Source organism: Anoplopoma fimbria, chromosome 11 (genome assembly GCF_027596085.1).
Source record: "Anoplopoma fimbria isolate UVic2021 breed Golden Eagle Sablefish chromosome 11, Afim_UVic_2022, whole genome shotgun sequence".
In the NCBI taxonomy this organism is placed as follows: domain Eukaryota; kingdom Metazoa; phylum Chordata; class Actinopteri; order Perciformes; family Anoplopomatidae; genus Anoplopoma; species Anoplopoma fimbria.
Window position 1 is genome coordinate 15,342,483 of NC_072459.1, and position 19,181 is coordinate 15,361,663.

The 19,181-nt window shown below is 41.2% G+C and overlaps 3 protein-coding genes across 3 annotated transcripts; 1 reads left to right on the forward strand and 2 right to left on the reverse strand.

The window, feature by feature from the left end:
• The first annotated feature begins 207 nt into the window (after window positions 1-207).
• On the forward strand, window positions 208-5,043 carry LOC129098447 (peptidyl-prolyl cis-trans isomerase FKBP10-like). The gene is given in 11 exon segments (XM_054607457.1): window positions 208-514; window positions 1,262-1,407; window positions 1,882-2,071; window positions 2,160-2,305; window positions 3,069-3,084; window positions 3,086-3,256; window positions 3,339-3,484; window positions 3,580-3,769; window positions 3,925-4,067; window positions 4,158-4,321; window positions 4,422-5,043. Coding segments are annotated over 11 exon segments (1,698 nt in total). The 5' UTR covers window positions 208-317; the 3' UTR covers window positions 4,611-5,043.
• Window positions 5,044-5,191: 148 nt separating this feature from the next.
• On the reverse strand, window positions 5,192-12,215 carry LOC129098457 (cytosolic 5'-nucleotidase 3-like). Its single transcript, XM_054607468.1, has 9 exons — window positions 11,958-12,215; window positions 11,448-11,546; window positions 11,262-11,331; window positions 11,110-11,156; window positions 9,923-10,008; window positions 9,732-9,821; window positions 9,465-9,627; window positions 7,610-7,810; window positions 5,192-6,529 (listed from the first exon to the last, which is right to left on the reverse strand). The coding sequence occupies exons 1-9, from the start codon at window positions 11,979-11,981 to the stop codon at window positions 6,419-6,421; spliced, it is 891 nt and encodes a 296-aa protein (XP_054463443.1). The 5' UTR covers window positions 11,982-12,215; the 3' UTR covers window positions 5,192-6,418.
• Window positions 12,216-12,798: 583 nt separating this feature from the next.
• Window positions 12,799-17,471, reverse strand: LOC129098444 (kelch-like protein 11). The gene is made up of 3 exons (XM_054607452.1): window positions 17,244-17,471; window positions 16,194-16,682; window positions 12,799-15,971 (listed from the first exon to the last, which is right to left on the reverse strand). Exons 1-3 carry the CDS (start codon window positions 17,342-17,344, stop codon window positions 14,387-14,389), a joined length of 2,175 nt encoding a protein of 724 aa, XP_054463427.1. The 5' UTR covers window positions 17,345-17,471; the 3' UTR covers window positions 12,799-14,386.
• Between the last annotated feature and the right edge of the window lie 1,710 nt (window positions 17,472-19,181).

The following is a 19,181-nucleotide window of genomic DNA, read 5'->3' on the forward strand; positions in this document are numbered from 1 at the left end:
AAGGTCACAGTGTTAAAAGGCACAGAAATGTAATAAAAGTGTCCAGAATGAGGAAAACTCTTAGGTGCTCAGTCAGATTTTCGCTCGTAAAACCGTTTGGGGAATTTGAAACCGTGCATGATGTAAAATATTTGTAATAGTTAAGGCATTTATTTTGTAATCATAACCGGAAGTACTCTCTCTCACTCCAGGTAACTTGACACATCGCCACTGTGGACCAGACTCCTCTCGGTAACATTACTCTCTCCATTCCTGAAACATCGTCGCCCCTCTGTTAGACCTGCACAGCTTCCGCAGTTATAGTCACAACTCTCCAAATGGATCTGACATTATTTACGCTTTTATTTTGCCTGCATGATGTTTTTGTGAATTGCAACCCGGGTCCGTTAGTGGATGTTGTTGTCGATCGTTACGAGATACCTAAAGTTTGTTCCCGAGAAGTGCAAACAGAAGATTTTATCCGCTATCATTTTAACGGTACCTTCCATGCAGATGGGAAAAAGTTTGACTCCAGGTGAAGTTACGGCGATACACATCATTTACGTACAATGAAGTTAGACTGCGTTCATTCGCAGCTCAAACTAACCTTATTTGTTTGTCTCTCCACAGGAATTGTTAGTTTTGATTTTTTAAAGATAAGAACGAGCTACAGTAACAATATACCGAAAATACAACTAATATACAGCGTGTGAGAATACAGGTCTAACTCTTGCAGAAATGTAATTTACAGTTGTTAAAATGGTGCAAAAATCAAATAAGACTGTCTAGTCAGTAACGTCAATAAGTATCAACACTTAGAAAATAAAGGAATCCTACAACCATTTTCTTGATGTTTTTTGCTGCAGAGATAACAACTGCAGACGTGTCAAACGCCATTGCACATGGATGAACGAGTACCCCCCCTCACTGTTTCTATAAGAATACATGACTTATGTTTAGCATTGATTTAGTATCCAAAAATGCAATGCAGGCAGAGTTAAGGTGGTGGGGTGGGGGTGGGGGGGTGTGGGGGATGATATTTGATGACAATCATCACACAACCAACCTAGGTTGTGCAAATGAATAGAAAAATAAGTGGCTGATCATAATGAAGCCAAAAAAGGAAATAATGTCCTTTTGAATTATACTGCCGATTCTGACTTTTTAGCACTATAACATTTTCATGGAGTTTCCATTTTTTTTTTTTTTTTTCTTAAATGACCTGATATTTTGACACTTCCACCTACTCTGCTCTCATCCACCTCTCCCTTGATGTTTACAGTCATGACCGAGGCAAAGCCTTCATCAGCCAGGTGGGCCTGGGCAGACTCATCACAGGGATGGACCGCGGTCTTCAGGGCATGTGTGTCAACGAACAAAGGAGGATCACAATCCCCCCGCACCTGGCCTATGGAAGTATCGGAACAGGTGCAGATTAACATCACAACAAAAGAAAAACAAACGTAGAACAACATGTCAGCAACCCCCATTCTCAAACTCACAAATTATTTACAAATACATTTATTCTGTATTATTACACTAATCTCTACCATATCCAAACTGCACATATATTTCTACAAAGGTTCCTATTGAATGCGTAACAAACGGGCATATTTATGCTCATGAACATGCAACAAAAATGTTAAAAGTTAGAGAAATTTCAAAAAGTTTTCCATGATGTTAGAGTCTGATGGTGGCACCCTGCATGGTAGCCCTGTCATCAGTGTGTGAATGGGTGAATGATATATATACTATACTATACTACTGATTGTAAGTCGCTTTGGATAAAAGCGTCTGCTAAATGACTGTAATGTAATGTAATGTAACAGGACAGTCAGGGGCTCTCTGTTGGACACTTCATCTGTGCTGGTTTATGCTAATCTGTATTGTTTTGTCCCACAGGTGGTGTAGTCCCTCCTGACGCTGTGTTGGTGTATGATGTTCTCCTACTGGACATATGGAGCCCAGAGGACAAGGTCCAGATTCGCACACTCAGCAGACCGGCCCTGTGCCACCGCACCACTAAGGCATCAGATTTCGTCCGCTACCAGTATAACGGCACCCTGCTGTCTGGTGCAGCTTTCGACTCCAGGTGAGGTGAGCTCAGGTTTTTAACATTAAGAAAGCTCTTTGTCTGTTTCTGTGATTCTCATAAAAAAAAAACTTTGGGTTTGATTTAGTTACTCAAAGAATGCAACCTATGACACGTACTTGGGACAGGGCGACCTCATCCAAGGCTTAGATGAAGGTCTTCAGAGCATGTGCGTTGGGGAGAGAAGGATCATCATCATCCCACCCTTCCTGGCATATGGAGAGACCGGCCATGGTACTGACTAATAATGTTCAAGATGACTCTGGTTAATATCTAATCATTTCAAATACCAAAACGTTCAGTTGCAGAGATTAATTGTATTTTGAAGTTTAGCATTTCAAACTTGCTTTCTTACAATTATTACTGTGTTTATATTAATTTATGTTTCAATGAACTTTGTTAGACTTGGATTTGAACTGTTTAAGCTCGGACAATACCTACAAATCACACAATAAACTGAATTACTGTTGGTCATTATCCAAAGCACACTAAAAGCAACCACTTGTTTCTGTTCATGTCAGTATGGTATGATGGCAAATTCTCCAGAACATTTACATTATAGTGTGAAAGGGGCATTAGATAAGTCATCTATTATTGTTTTACTTTTTGCATTTTTATTTTTTTATTGTCAAGTTACATTATTGTTGCATGCTGGGGCCACATTTGAGAGAAAATACTTGTACATGTGTGAAACTCAAGACTTAGCTGTTGAATGACATTCTTCTCAGAGTATTCATGTCTGATTATTGTTTACCTTCGGGATGCACTTAGTTTTGAGGAGAGTTTACAAAAAGGATTGCTCATGTCATAAACAAATCGCTGTCACTGCAAGTCACTGCAAGTCACTGCAAGTCAAAAGTTGAAGGGACTAAACTAATGTCAAAAGTTAGAGTAAGCTTTGGATAATGATCTGCATTAATGTTAAGTATATTTGGCTGGTATAGACATGAGACTGTGAGATCTAGAAACGCTGACAGTCTTGTTCTTTTCCTAACAGGAACTCAGATCCCCCCAGGCTACGCTGGTGTACGAGGTCCTGCTGGTGGATATGTTCAACCCTAAGGATGATCTGATTGTGCAGGTAAAGAAGGTGCCTGAAGGCTGCAAACGCAGGACTTTGGCTGGAGATTACATCCGCTACCACTACAACGGCACATTCCAGGATGGCACCGCCTTCGACTCAAGGTAAACCTGAGATTCCTCCATTTTCAGAAAGCGAAATAAATGCATAAGAAGCCTTTTAAGAGTTTCACGTTTTCTTTGACAGCTACAAGCGAAACAGCACCTATAACACTTACATCGGCATGGGATATGTGATCAAAGGGATGGACAAAGCCCTGCATGGACTGTGCATAGGAGAGAGGAGAAGGGTCACCATTCCTCCTCACATGGCGTATGGCGAAGCGGGAGTCGGTGAGTTTTCCGCATGCTTTTATGAAGGTTTAGAAAAACACTTGAAATGGTCCAACAAAACACTCAGGCTTGTTTGTTTTTCTCTCCCGCTGTAGGAGACCTCATTCCCGGCTCAGCTGTGCTGGTCTTTGACATTCATGTCATTGATTTCCACAACCCCAAAGACTCAGTCGATATTAAAGTTACCCACAAGCCTGGGGATTGCAAAAAGACCAGTGAAGTGGACGATTTGATTCAGTATCGTTATAACTGCTCCTTGATGGACGGCACCCTGCTGTACTCCTCGTGAGCGCCCTCCGCTACACTGCATCCCCTTCCTCCTGCTCTGTGCATGTAATCATTGCAGGCTCCTTCTCTGACAGCTGATATGCCTATATTAAAAAAAAGTTTTTGAAACCCCCACTGTTAAGAGCGATAACAGGTTATGTGTCCATTTCCAGGGACCAGTTCGATGTACCTTCCATCACGACTCTCGGAGCGGACAAGGTGATCGCTGGTCTTGAGAAAGGTTTGGTCGGCATGTGCGTGGGCGAGAGGAGGGAGGTGGTCGTTCCACCACACTGGGGCCATGGTGAAAATGGAGGTCAGTCATTGGCACTGCTCAGATTGCACTCTTAACACACTTTCATTTAACCCAAATCATGTTTTCACTCCTCTATTTTGTCGTCCCTAGCTGGAGAAGTTCCCAGGAGTGCAGTGCTCTTATTTGAGCTGGAGTTGGTGCAGCTGCAGAAGGGTGTACCTGAAGGCTACATGTTTGTTTGGCTAGGAGACAGTCCAGATCCCCTCTTTCCTGCTATGGACCTCAATGGTGACCGAGAGGTACCTCTAGAGGAGGTAAGCAGACAAGCTAGGTCCAGTCTAACTACCTTCCTGCTAAATGTTTCAGCCGGGAACATGCTTTAAACAGTGCAATCCTATCTCCCATTTCTTCTAGTTTTCGGCCTTCCTCATGCTACAAGTTGAAGAGGGCAAAGGTCGTCTTCGGCCGGGGGTTGATGCCGATAGCATCATTAAGGACATGTTCAATAACCAGGACTACAATAAAGATGGGAAGATTGTAGAAGATGAACTGAAAGTTAAAAGGGATGACGGGCCTGAACAAGCCACACGAGATGAGCTATAAAGGGGTCAGGTACAATATTTTATTGGTGGTACGGAACCGGAATGCAGTGGTTGGGGTTGTACTGTCATTTAAGATGTCCTGCACCTATTTCAAAAAATGTTTTAGAGATTGAAACAATGTTGAGCATTTATTTAAGGCAGTCTGCTTTGCTAGATTCTGTTAAAATATGTTGTGCAAAGGAAACTAATGTTTGAAAAATGTGAAAAAGAAAACATGGTGTGTAGTGAAATTGAGTGATTTACATTGAACTACCTACACACGCATTCGGGCAGGGCCCTTTCCAAAAATATTACTTTATAAAATGAATACTCATTTTATAAAGTAAAATTTACTTTATAAAATGATGAGAAACCATTGGAGAGGCTAGTTTGTACAATATTGGAAAATATATTATAAAAAATGAAAAACTAAATTGTGTGTTGTGAAACATAAAATAAACTGTTTTATAGTAAACACCCACTTTATTTCTTTCACACTGTCAATGGACAGACATGTTCCAGTAAAATAGTGAGTAGTCTTCAGTTCAGTGACCTACATTTTTAATAAAAACATATTTCATTTTCAGTTTACATCCATGTCTGTCCAAAATGTCATCGCTTCATCATTTTATCTTAAAGGTCACATTGACCTTTGACCACAAAATTCTAATCGTCAGTGAGTCCAAGTGGATATTTGTGCCAAATATGACAAAATTCCTCAAGGCGTTGACTGAGATACATCACGTTAACGAGAATGGGCGGAGGAATGGCCGGACGACCCGAAAACATAATGCCGCCTCTGGCCACAGCTGTCACCAGCGCTAAGGCGTAATAAAACATGACGATCACTATCAGGTAGAACCACATTTTATTTGAGAGAAGTTGGAACATATGAAGAGGTAATGAGTTGGGACAAAATGAGACAAAAAAAAAGCAGGACTGACCTTACATCGGCAAAGTCCACAAATATAAAATAAACCTGTAGTTTTATAAAAATGTTGTTTGTTACGGTGTGTAAAGTAACATACTTTTGAATCAATGTTTTTCACAACCTGTTAAATACCAGCAATTCAGAAAATCCAGTTCTTTGTAATACTGCAACATTTCTGAGGTAACAGTTTCTTACAAATAACTTTATTTTACTGTTAAAGTCAGGTGTTTTTGTCATAGTTCATCACTTAGTAGCACTGTGGTGTTACTCAAGAAAAACAATGGTTTTAATAAAAAAAATAACTAGAACCTGTGTTGTATGCTTGGCAATATGTCCAAAAACTGGAAGACTAGACACTGTAGGAAAACATTCAACCTTTTTAAAAACATCAGGTTTCAGGTTTAAATTAGCTGGAAATGAGCTTTATGTAAAAGGCTGGAAACCAGTTTCAAAACCGGATACCAAGTCAAGTGCTGCCATTTAAGTTGTGCGTTTTTCTTTCACTTCATCATTACATCCTATATGAAGACCAAAACCAAGCTTATCCTTTCCCTAAAACAAACAAACAAAAAACACCCATAGCCACACACTCACTCTTTCACATGCTGCAGAGTAGGTAGACGGTCCAAATCTGGCTTCGATCACATACAGTATGGTGCAAATACAGTTTTCCCATAAACACGAGGTGGGCGGATTGATAAAGATATAAAAAGGGGGATGTGGTGTACGTGGGCTGCAGCTGACTGGACCAATGAATAATATTGTAAAATAAAATGATCATGAAACATTCTTTGTTGGCTGTAAAGCCTTTAACTGGCAATTTCTGAGCAGGGGCCTCCTCAGATGACGGGACCGGAGTGTTCAATACAAAATGGCCAGTGGTATTCTCAATTACCAGTTCACTTATTGCCAGTAAGGTAGAGCAGTATAGCATTAGGGACTTCCAAGGTCTCATCTTTTACCAACACAATATCATATGAGTCCAAGTAAGACTGTTTCCTCTCCTCCACCTGAAAAAACAAACAAATAAGTGTTATTTAAAGGAGAAATAAGACGTTTTCCCTTACCTTTTGCTTGATCCAGTCTGTATATTATTGTGTCCAAGCTTCATCTCAAGGAGAAGTCTCGTTCTGAAATCTGAATATCGCGCAGCAACAAGTCTAACTCTTTACAGCATTCTCCCCTGTGGGTCTGAAGGGTCACAGCAGCCACAGGAACACCAGTCTCCTGAGCTTAGCCGTCGTGCAGCAGCTGGTTCACCCTCCTCTGCCTGATGCCCTCCCTTTGTCTGCACTTCAGTTTGTAGGAACTCTCCGTCCGTTTGCTCTGGCTCAAATAAATACCGGTGTCCATTGAATTCAAAGACCTCATCATAATTGACAAAATCAGCTTAATTCCAGCCATGAGATTGAAAATATTTTAGATAACTCTAAACTACAATTTCTGTACTCCAACGCAACAAACTCTGCCTTGCTGGCACCTTCAGATTTCAGAACGAGATTTTCATTTGAGCGAGACTCTTTACATAATGTTTTCAGACACTTATAACAACCAGAGCCTTTCAGTGGCAAAAACAAGCACTTTTAGTGGACGTAAATTGACAGTGCAAAATTGCACAGATATGACTACGTTGCAGCCTTTGAGTGGCCGCCGTCTGCAGCGCTCTTACTCAATACTGGAGCAATTTCATAAATTGTTGCCCTTATTGGTCAGTAAGGCAGAAAAACATGGGGAAATGGGATCCAGTTGGAAAAATACCAAAAATACACTTTAACATGGTGAAAATTGGAAGAGTACTATTCTTTTAGAGGATGGATATGAATGTTTTGGTGCTCTGATATTTATCTTAGGACTGAAGGTACTGAAAATGATTGTGCAACAGTTGCATTACAAAGTGGGAAAGAGTTCAAATTAACAAAATATAAACAATAAAGATTTCCAGTAAGGTGCAAAAAACAATTGTACACTGACTGTAAACTGGTTAACGGTTAAATGTCATAAATATAAACTTGTTAACGTTAAGGTCATATTTATAAACTGGTTATCAGTATGGAGTCATGTTGATGATTAAAGAGTGAGGTTTTATTTACCTTGTCATTGAGGAACCCAATCTTGAGGATGTTTTCCATGTCCTGCACACCGTCAGCCATGGTCAGATCTCCCAGAGAGTCTCCCAGAAGTACCACATTGGGCCGCGTACGCAGCTCCTGGAAATGGCCGGTGTTGAGCAGCGCGCCTTCCCTTTTATTGTAGATGTGGATCAGCTCTCCCTTGAAAGCCCTCAACACTCCCTGTGCCAGCAGATGAAGAGTCAAATACATTATTTAAATCTCTGATGTGTACAGTGGGGCAAAAAAGTATTTAGTCAGCCACCAATTGTGCAAGTTCTCCCACTTAAAAAGATGAGAGAGGCCTGTAATTTTCATCATAGGTATTCCTGAAAATCACATTGTCTGATTTTTAAAGAATATATTTGCAAATGATGGTGGAAAATAAGTATTTGGTCAATAACAAAAGTTCATCTCAATACTTTGTTATATACCCTTTGTTGGCAATGACAGAGGTCAAACGTTTTCTGTAAGTCTTCACAAGCTTTTCACACACTGTTGCTGGTATTTTGGCCCATTCCTCCATGCAGATCTCCTCTAGAGCAGTGATGTTTTGGGGCTGTCGCTGGGCAACACAGACTTTCAACTCCCTCCACAGATTTTCTATGGGGTTGAGATCTGGAGACTGGCTAGGCCACTCCAGGACCTTGAAATGCTTCTTACGAAGCCACTCCTTCGTTGCCCGGGCGGTGTGTTTGGGATCATTGTCATGCTGAAAGACCCAGCCACGTTTCATCTTCAATGCCCTTGCTGATGGAAGGAGGTTTTCACTCAAAATCTCACGATACATGGCCCCATTCATTCTTTCCTTTACACGGATCAGTCGTCCTGGTCCCCTTGCAGAAAAACAGCCCCAAAGCATGATGTTTCCACCCCCATGCTTCACAGTAGGTATGGTGTTCTTTGGATGCAACTCGGCATTCTTTCTCCTCCAAACACGACGAGTTGAGTTTTTACCAAAAAGTTCTATTTTGGTTTCATCTGACCATATGACATTCTCCCAATCCTCTTCTGGATCATCCAAATGCTCTCTAGCAAACTTCAGACGGGCCTGGACATGTACTGGCTTAAGCAGGGGGACACGTCTGGCACTGCAGGATTTGAGTCCCTGGCGGCGTAGTGTGTTACTGATGGTAGCCTTTGTTACTTTGGTCCCAGCTCTCTGCAGGTCATTCACTAGGTCCCCCGTGTGGTTCTGGGATTTTTGTTCACCGTTCTTGTGATCATTTTGGCCCCACGGGGTGAGATCTTGCGTGGAGCCCCAGATCGAGGGAGATTATCAGTGGTCTTGTATGTCTTCCATTTTCTAATAATTGCTCCCACAGTTGATTTCTTCACACCAAGCTGCTTACCTATTGCAGATTCAGTCTTCCCAGCCTGGTGCAGGTCTACAATTTTGTTTCTGGTGTCCTTTGACAGCTCTTTGGTCTTGGCCATAGTGGAGTTTGGAGTGTGACTGTTTGAGGTTGTGGACAGGTGTCTTTTATACTGATAACAAGTTCAAACAGGTGCCATTAATACAGGTAACGAGTGGAGGACAGAGGAGCCTCTTAAAGAAGAAGTTACAGGTCTGTGAGAGCCAGAAATCTTGCTTGTTTGTAGGTGACCAAATACTTATTTTACCGAGGAATTTACCAATTAATTCATTAAAAATCCTACAATGTGATTTCCTGGATTCTTTCCCCCCATTCTGTCTCTCATAGTTGAAGTGTACCTATGATGAAAATTACAGGCGTCTCTCATCTTTTTAAGTGGGAGAACTTGCACAATTGGTGGCTGACTAAATACTTTTTTGCCCCACTGTACATTAATCCAAGTTCATGGTGTGGATACTCACAGACTCATCGAAGTCCATGTAGTTGGAGAAGACTTTGACGTTGGGATGGAAGACTCCAGCCTGGCGAATAACCTCTTCTAGGATGTCTCCTATTCCAGCAGAGAAGATGAGCAGAGGGATGCTGTGCTCATGCAGGTGGTCAAAAAGAATCTGGTAGCCCTCTCTGTTAAAACATAAACCAATTATTAAAGAACATAACCAAATGTTTTTTAACATTTAAACTCTCAAATAGATTGTCTGGTCTTCTGAGGGAGCATGTTTTCTGACCTCAGCATGGCATCAGACTCCCCCACCACCGTGGCCAGCAGGTCTTTCTTTATCTCCTGCTGTACCAGTATTTCATGAGCTTTAGTCCACCTGTGAAATACAGGTGCAGCACCAAATTATGAACACATTACATTATTATTTTATATATATATATATCTCAGATGTTAGAAGATGATGTATTAGATACCCACCACTCCACCATAAGGGGCAGTTTATCTTCTATTGACCGTGAAGAGTCTATCTCTATAGGGTAGTATGTGTTGAGCAGCTCCTTCAGCTGAAAGACAGGGACAATACTCAGTAAACTTTAAATGGCTTGTACACATCTAGAAAAAAAGTGACATTCTACTCAATTGGACCTGGAGATGATATTAAGTTTCCTACTTCTTGTCAGAATATATCCCAGGGATTTAGGAATATTTATAAATGTATTTTCCAAAATAAGAATTAAGCAATATGTATCTTATTTAAAAACAATGCCACATTAAAGATGCAAAAATGAACTGAGGAAAAATAGGTTTTAACAGCAGGAAGACTTTCAACAAGAACCTTCACATTACTGTATTACTGGTGGACAGATTCAAGTCACAGATCATCATCTAATTTATCTGTATTTTTTTTATTCTTTCTTTAGCTCACTAGAGGGCAGAACAAACAATGTATAAGTAACAGCACAAATAAATAAATAAATTATTCACCAAATGAAATTATGAGTTAAATAGGTATTTTTGTAGGTGGTCTATTGATAAGGTCTGAACATAAACATTTCTAAAAGATTGCCAAAAAAGCATACATGCACGTAGATCACTTGCAGTGTTGGGAAGGTTACTTTTGAAATATAGTAACAGATTAATATAGACTATGAGTTACACGCTTAAAATGTAATCTATAATCTAACTATTTTTATTATTTATTTGATTACTTTTCTAACAACTTAAACCAGGAAGTGTAAACCTCACAACAGTACGCAACAATGATTACTGTCAAACATTTATTTAAAGTTTGTCAATATAACTTTGAAACAGAGCAACAGAATGAACGTTATATTCTACATGTGCGCTCTTTTCTGGAAAGAATATATTCAGATGTCATCGTCAATATTTTGATAAACAACTGAAATGAAATAAAACATTTATTTTGTAATTGAATTCCACAACTATGTTAAATGTAACTAATGATGATACATTTATTTGTTTAGCACTTTTATTTACTTCCCCAACACTGCTCACCTGTAAGATGTTACAAGTTGAACAGCACATTTATGATGTCTGCGTTGTGGTTTAGATGTAGAGAAAAATATGTATTGTAAGTTTACTTAAAGGCAATAGTCCTAACAATAAAAACATGTTATATTACAACAGTCTCATTACTGTATTACCTGTTCTTTACAGTCATTGGAGATGAGTTTGCTGTTGTCAAGAATATCTGCAAATAAAATACACAGACTTAATGACAAACAACGATTAGCCAAAAACCCACCTTAAAATGCACAACAACATCTCACCAAAGCTCACTAGTCAGATGACTTACTGTGACACGTGGGGCACCTTTTGCCATTGTGTGCAAATCTTGTCAGAGTCATGTCAAAATCGGAGATCACCTGGATGAAAAATGAAAACAAAAATATAACGTTTCATTGTTCAACTACACTCATATATATTGTCCATTTGGGGCAAATACTATGTTTGGAGTGGCGACACTGTGGTAGATTGTTACCTGCACGGTGTTGGAGCCAGCCTTCACCATGGACTGCAGGACCTCCTCCACCCTCTTAGGGTCCCTCATACACACCGAGGGGTTGGATAACTCTGGGATCTATAAAATGAAAATATGAAACTTAAAACACAAGTGGTTACACAACATCACGTGCAAAAACAAGCACAACACAGTTGTCCTGCTGGATGGACAGGTCACCTAGCCTACCAGTCAGGGGCTAGCACCATATTCAAACACACGTTTTAGCAAACTTACTCGCACATTTGCTTGAATCAAACATTGAGGACATAATTCATGCAATAAGCAGTTTGTTTTACAGTCAATTTATTGAGACGATACAGCTAAGAAAGCCAAATAGCTGACGTTAACGCGAAGAGCTAAGCTAGGTACGTTAGCTCCCCTAGCTAACAGCTAGCTAGTTTGCAAGTGTTTATGTTGCATGTAAGTGTGCGTTTTGTGGTGCTTTGCACTCCCCCAAATCCTTAACTTTACTTTATTAAATATGATTACCATTTTCTTGCAATTGGTTGCCATTCAGCTGAGGTTGACAAAGGGAGTATCATAAGCTCTCGGTCTCCGTTGATGTGTGACGTTAATGTTGCTACGGTTGCGACTGAACCATCCGGGTGTAGCTTCAGCGATGATGCTGCCTTCAAGTACTGCCGAGAGCGTTGGGATTGTTTTTAGGTGATAAAAACAAAGTGGTACACAGTTCATTTAAAATAATTTTCTCGGTGACAGATTGTGACGTTTACTTTACACCATGGATGGGAACCGTCTACATAAAATATAATAAAGGTGAATATGCCATGCATTCTCTGGCACCAAACATTTATTTTCGTCTGGAATTATAACAAGTGCAAGACTACACTTAAATGCAGCACCACAACTTGTATAAATTGAGGTGGGACGGTATGTATTCTTCCCTCTAAAGCAAAGGCCCTGACAGAAGGTTCCCACTCCGTTCCTGCACCAGGTTTTCTCTGCGGTGTTCTGTACAATAAATTCACAAACATGTTTTTAAAATTAAACTAAAATAACTTTAAAAAACTAAATCATTTTTAATATAATGAAAGTCAATACCAGTGATGACAGTGTCATCTATCTACTTTAGTTACAAGTAACCACTGGAGCGTGCAATTTGTAGCTTCTCATTATGACAGAACTGTGGGGACTAAGCAGTTAAGACTCAAGTGTTTTAGTAGATGCAGGTTACATCAAGATTCCTCAGTAGTAACTCCTTGAAGTCCAACAAAGCAATAAAACACTGTGTGTGCAACCATTTGACTAACAAAACATCTTTAATTGCAAGTGATGACATTATCATTTCTTACATCCAATATTAGGAGGACACAATGTCAGACTATCACATGCAAAGCAAATTACATAGCTTATTCCACTTAATATTTGCAATGCTATTTATGTTGGTCAAAAGTGGAAATGAATATCATTTCTGCGCTCCATAACCTTTATGCTGCATAGACAGCGGGAATTTCTGAATGTCAGTCACAACACATTCATATAACAATCCTGTTTGTTTTGCCTATAAGTCAGATTCCTTTTCATCTAATTTCTAAGTCTATTAGGAGGGTCAGAGGAGAACACAGAACAACATAGCAGATCTCTAATATACACCCAGCTGGAAGTTAAGTACAATAACACAAGGTTTAACAAGACATTGCATGTTGGAAACCGCGAATAATGATAACATGTTTTTCAAAGAAGATCAAAACTTACTCACTTGGCTAAATCCAAGCCTTTCCAAAATACAATCACCTTGTCTGATATGAAACAAATGAAATAAGTCAGAGTGCAATGGCAACTTAAATCCTTATGCTTCTTTAAGACTTTACAAACAATTAAATGTCAAAAAGTGCCGTTGTAGAGAAACTCTGCAAACACAATTCATACACACTTTTGCGCCCACACATATACATTTTCAATGTATTTTTCTTAAATGAATGGGAATATACACTGAGCAATACACTGCCAAAGTGCAAAAGAAAAGGAATGATTGAGCATTTGCCAGTGATTGGCTCTTAAAGCGGTGGCCATATAGAATATTTCAATGTTAAGATAACTTAAAGGAATCTTTTTTTTTTTAGATCTTATCACATCTTTTCAACATCACAGTTCCCTCATAATTTCATCCCCCCAGAAACCTGGAGAAAAAGGTCTGGTTTTCAAGTGTTAGATAAGCAACGAAAAATATATTGTAATTAAATATACTGTTGAAGGGAAACTGCAATTTAAAAGTAAACTAGTCTATGGGATTTTAAGATTGACAGCCTTTCAGAAATAATTCATATTTAGTTGTTGAGGCGGCACACGAACAAGCAGACCCATTCTAATAGAGCAATTATGAAATAAGTTAGAGTAAAGACATTTGGACCGATGGTGTGCTTACAAGAGATTGTCACAGTGTTAAAAAGGAATGAGACTTCATTAAGCGAGTTGGATTGAATGTAGGAATGCAGTTATTGGTAATGTCACATAGCGTCCCCACTAGAGGCACACATTAAAGGAATGTAAAATATCCATGTAAATGTTAACATATACACTTTTATCCTATTTATGTACAAACAGATAAACAGCATCTATACCAACACACTTGACAAAAGGATATTCAGTTGTTGGCTGCTATATAACACTCTTATTCACATATTTACATTCCCCTTTTCCATCTTCACCGACTTCCTGCGGGTCAGTGCACACCTGTCCAAACATTTAATGGCGTTCAGCCATTAACACAACACAGCATGAGGGCCGATGGCACAGAGTTCAGCTTAATGAAAACCAGTATGAGAGCAACACAAGACCCGCTGCAGCATGTTCTGTATGAGTGGGGGGTTGATGAAGATGGCCGCAATGGAATGGATGCTTGCAGTGTTTCATCTGACAGAGTGCAGTTCTTCGAATTTAAGCAAACGCCGACTTGCTCAGCACTCTATCTGTGACTGGAGCTGCCGACGTAAGGTGAGCGTGCGCCGGTGAAGCTGCTGCATCTGCTGCATGCGATCCCGCTGCCGGGCCAGGTTCTGTGGCATGGGGTAGCGCTGGCAGCCGTACAGGAAACGATAGGGGATGCGGACGTGGCAGGCGGTGGCTCGGCAGCGAGGCTGAGGCATGGGCGGCAGCAGCATCCAGCGTTTCCTCTCGGCGCAGTAGCGGTAGGCCTCCTTGCGATACTGCTTGTCCACATCATCACTGTTCTTCCAGCCTCCAATGATGAAGACGTCCTCATCAAAGTGGCAAATGGCAGCACCCTCGATGCTGGTTACCTCTGGTGGCAGGCTCTCCAGGATCTCATCAGAGATACGCAAGCTGATCTTCTGCTTGGCGACCTCTTCGCGTACTGTGTAGCTCTTTGGGCAGCAGGAGGCCGTGTGGTAGAAGTTAGTAGAGGCCACAGCCATCTGGAAGATGCAATAGTTGTCAATAAGGGGCAGGGAGTCAACATCTTGCCACTGGCGGCTATCTGTGTCATAGCGAGTGGTCACCGTCTTCAGTCCATCCTCATTATCCGTATCAACAGGTGTGCGTGCGGTGACGTACACATAGCGGTCCTCCACACTCACGGCCTTCACATCTCGCAGGATTTTGGGGGCAGATTCCAAATTGTGCCATTTGTCCTGCTCAGGCTCGTATATACTGACGTCTTTGAACCCTGGACTGAAGTTTCCATGGCCACCAATGCTGTACAGTATATCCTTAATACAGGTGAGGCCAAAGGAGTGCTTGCGTGTGGTCAGGTTGCTCACCTGCTCCCAGGTGTTGCGATTAGGATTGTAACGTTCAACCGTTTTAGCAAAGCCTGGTTCCATAGAACCGGCTACGTAGACGTGGGACTCTGTGGCTGCGATGGCGTGGCCGTCCAGGTGGTTGTGGATGTGCGGCAGGTTGACCCAACGGTCCTCGTAAATGAAGTAGCCCACACACTCACTCAGGTAGTCCCCTCCTTCTGACACGCCGCCTACGACCATGATAACGTCCATGTTCTGGCCAAAGCGAGGCTGAAAGGAGGCCATGTGGGAAGACCAAAACTCCATATCAGTTGACTTGAGGTTCTCAAAGCGAATAGCGTGGCCCTCCACCGCCTCCGACACCAGCCGGAGGCAGGCCTCATTGGCGGACACCAGCTGCTCGGTTTTCACCACCCTGGTCAGGTAGGTGGGCTTGATCTGCGGCAGCCTCAGGAGACGGAACAGCTCCTCGAAGTAGCGGCTCCTCTCGTCTGGGTTCTTCTGCACCCACTTCACCACAGCCTCGAACAGCACCTCCTCAGAATCCACTGTGATCTCTGTGTCAGACAGCCAGTCACGTACCAGGTGAAAGGGCAGCGTGTAGAACTCCTCGTCCTGGATAACCTTGTGGAAGTTGCGGCGGATCATGTCTGCAGCCCGTAGAGCCAGCTGGTCCAAGGTGTACATGTGTGCTAGACTGTGCACCGCCACACAGTTGGTCAGACTCAGCTTCTTCTTAAGGAACTCACCGCAGAAATCCTTAAGCTGCAGCAGGAGGAATCTGTTATTGAGCAAACAGAGAACACACAGTAAAGGATGGCTGTCAGGCAGAATGAGCTACATTTGTAACTACATTATACTGCTCTGTTTAGACTGGTTAGTCCAGGCCTCACATAAACAATACTTATATGCAACAGGGCAGCCATTAATGTCTCTCCTGCAAAAATCACACTCTCTCTCTCACTGACACACACACTGGAATGATATTGTACACAGATCGTACCTGTCAGCTAGCTCCAGCACTTCATGTACATTGCAGGTGCTAACTCGTATTTCTCCAGTGTACATATACTGGATGACACTCTCCACCGTATCCGGATCTGGCCCCAGTTCTGAGCTCCATTCCTTCATCTCCACCCGTCCGGACAACGACTCGGAAAACTGTCCCCCGAGCAGCGGGGTGAAATAATCGGTCGCCGCCGCCAGGACGGACCTGTGGGCTGAAAACTCGCAGCTCTGGACGCTCCCGCTGGCCGCCCCGCTGCTGAAGGCCAGCGTCACGTCGCAGAACAAGCCCTGCTTCCTCTGCTCGTTCTGCCGCCGAGACAGCTCCGAGCAGTGGGAGGAGGAGGTGAAGTCCTCGGCCTCCTCCGCGTCCCCGTCTCCGACGATGGCGCTGGGTGTGCTGGTGCCGCTGCTGCTGCTGCTGCCGCCGCTGCTCCTGGCGGAGTCCTCCGGGTTGGGGGCCGCCGCTGCCATCGTGCCGCCGGCGCTGCAGGTGAGCAGTGGAGGGAAATGAAGTAAACTAGTGAAGGAGAGGAGGCGACATACGCAGCCACACATACATGGAGTCACAACACACAGCGACGGAGAAGCGCGTTTAGCATTCGTAGCGTCATGTCAGTGTACTGTATGTATCTCCGAGGCTTAAAGTGGCAAACTCGACGTTTTCATTTAGATAGATGTCTGTTAAAGTGTCATTTATTTGAGTGAAAGCAATGGCATTGTGTTTAGAGTTAAGCAGCCTGGAGTCTTGTGTTGATACATGAGCTTAAGATTGTTTGTGTACAGTTATTTTGTTGTTTATACAATGGAGAAACACTGTAATACCGGTTATTTCTGTTTCAAAAGCAATATTTTAGTGTCCATACTTTAGTACAAAATCAAACAAAAGTACATTTTAATTTCATGTCAAACTAGTGATGGCTGTTACACAAAATAAGTATAACATCGCACATAAAAAGCTAAATGTACATATTCATGACGGAATACCGACTAGTATATTATTTTACATAGGCCTAACGTTAACATATATAGGATCTAAAAAACGTACCTTTTTGTGTCACAGTCATTGAGCATAGTTGATGGAATGGTTGGAATCAACGAATAAGGAACCAACTTCAGCTGCGTAAACACAGACAGAAGTACTGACATGCGCAGTGGCTGAAAGGCGTAACCGCGTCGTTTACGTCAGTGCCAGCAGTTCCCACTGAGCTCATCTTAATATATGGGTAGAAACTTGCACTGACACGCATGCAGTTTGCTCTGCAGGCTCAGAGACATACAGCTTATACAGACTTTGCATAATCATAGTGTTTCAATCACTGCTATATATTTTCTGAGCTGTAATGCCTGAAATATGAAACCCATTAAGTCAGACCATTTTACTTTAATTATAGTAGGTTATTCTAATGGAACCAAAACAGAAGGCCATCCTGCTAACATTTGAATTGAAATAGCAGGAAAAGCACTTTTACATTTCTGCATGGTTTCTACAGATTTAGCACTTTATAAAGTGTGTATAAAGCATGTTCTCATTTTTATTATAGTCTTTGTTGTGGATCTCAAAGGGAAATAAAATATCAAAGTCCTACGCCAAACCCTGACACATACACTTTGTTAACAATTTAATCTTGGCACAGGTTAAATATATTTAAAACATAATGCTGCACACACACACACACACACACACACATTGCATTATGACATAACATTATGTTAATTACAATTTATTTTACTCAATTACACAGTTGTCAACATACAACAAATCAGTAGAGGCACGTTAAATTCACATCGAAACAATTAAAAACAAGCATTGCAACAACATTGGTGAGGTTTCTGGTTGTCCAAAGATTGTTTTAGTTTCGTAACATTCACATAAAAGATGACACTGCTGACACACATTTTCTTTTGGACCTCGTATGTTGTGGGAAAATGTGTAATTTTCTTAAATTTCAAATACAATTGAAGTTTTGTCCTTCACTCAGAGTTTTAGGATTAGCAGACTGTGCCCATAGAGGTTCTCTCCTTTGAATACAAATCAAGCAATGTGAAAAGTTAGTAAAATGTCCCAAGTTGAGACTTGTATGCTGTCTGTGTCATATTAATTGGCTTTGTTCAAATGCAAAAAGTCATTGAGTAATAGATGGAGAAATACTGGGCATGTAATGACTTTTAAAATCCTACTCTAACAGAGAAATGAAACAATGTTAATTATTAAAAAAAGTATTAGACCTAATATATTAATTATGTGAAAACACATGTGTAGACGTTAAATAAATGATAGCATTTAACTGCTAAAATGATTGGCTTCCTTGTAGTGCTGATGGAAATATATTCTGATAATAGGTCAGATTATTATAATGGGACCAGTGCATTTATGTAAACAATATCAAGACAGAATATACCTTAAAAATAGTGAATATGTCATCTAGTCATGGCTAATTTCTCATAGAAGATTGTACTATAACCACATCTTGGGGCTTGTGGCATAAATGCCCTAATCCTCTTAAGTAACTGGGGAGAGATTTTTATTTTTGGTGTCCTTATGACTAACAACATGCAACTTCCATTTAAACCCTTTTTAAAAATCTCCAACATTTTCCTCCAGCTGAGAGAGAATATTTCCTGGGGACAGCGAAGGGCAGCATCTGCCAGGAATTACTCATAATGGTCCCTTTTGCCACAGTAAGCAGACTGTTTCATTTCCTCCACCATTGTGTCAAAGACAGTAAAGAAAATCATAACTATAACATCAATACATAAATAAAGCTCTGATCTACAGTATGTTATCATATTATAGGCATTATTGCACTACATGTTCAACCCCTTGTATCAAGCTCATGATTCTCAAGTGACACAATGAAGAGAGCTGCACAGAGACACAGTAGTCTGTGATACATGCCAGGTTAATACAACGACGATATATATATTTGGGGTAAAGAACAGCACTTCACTAGCCATGAGGGTGGTGGTGGTCGGTTGTTGGAAC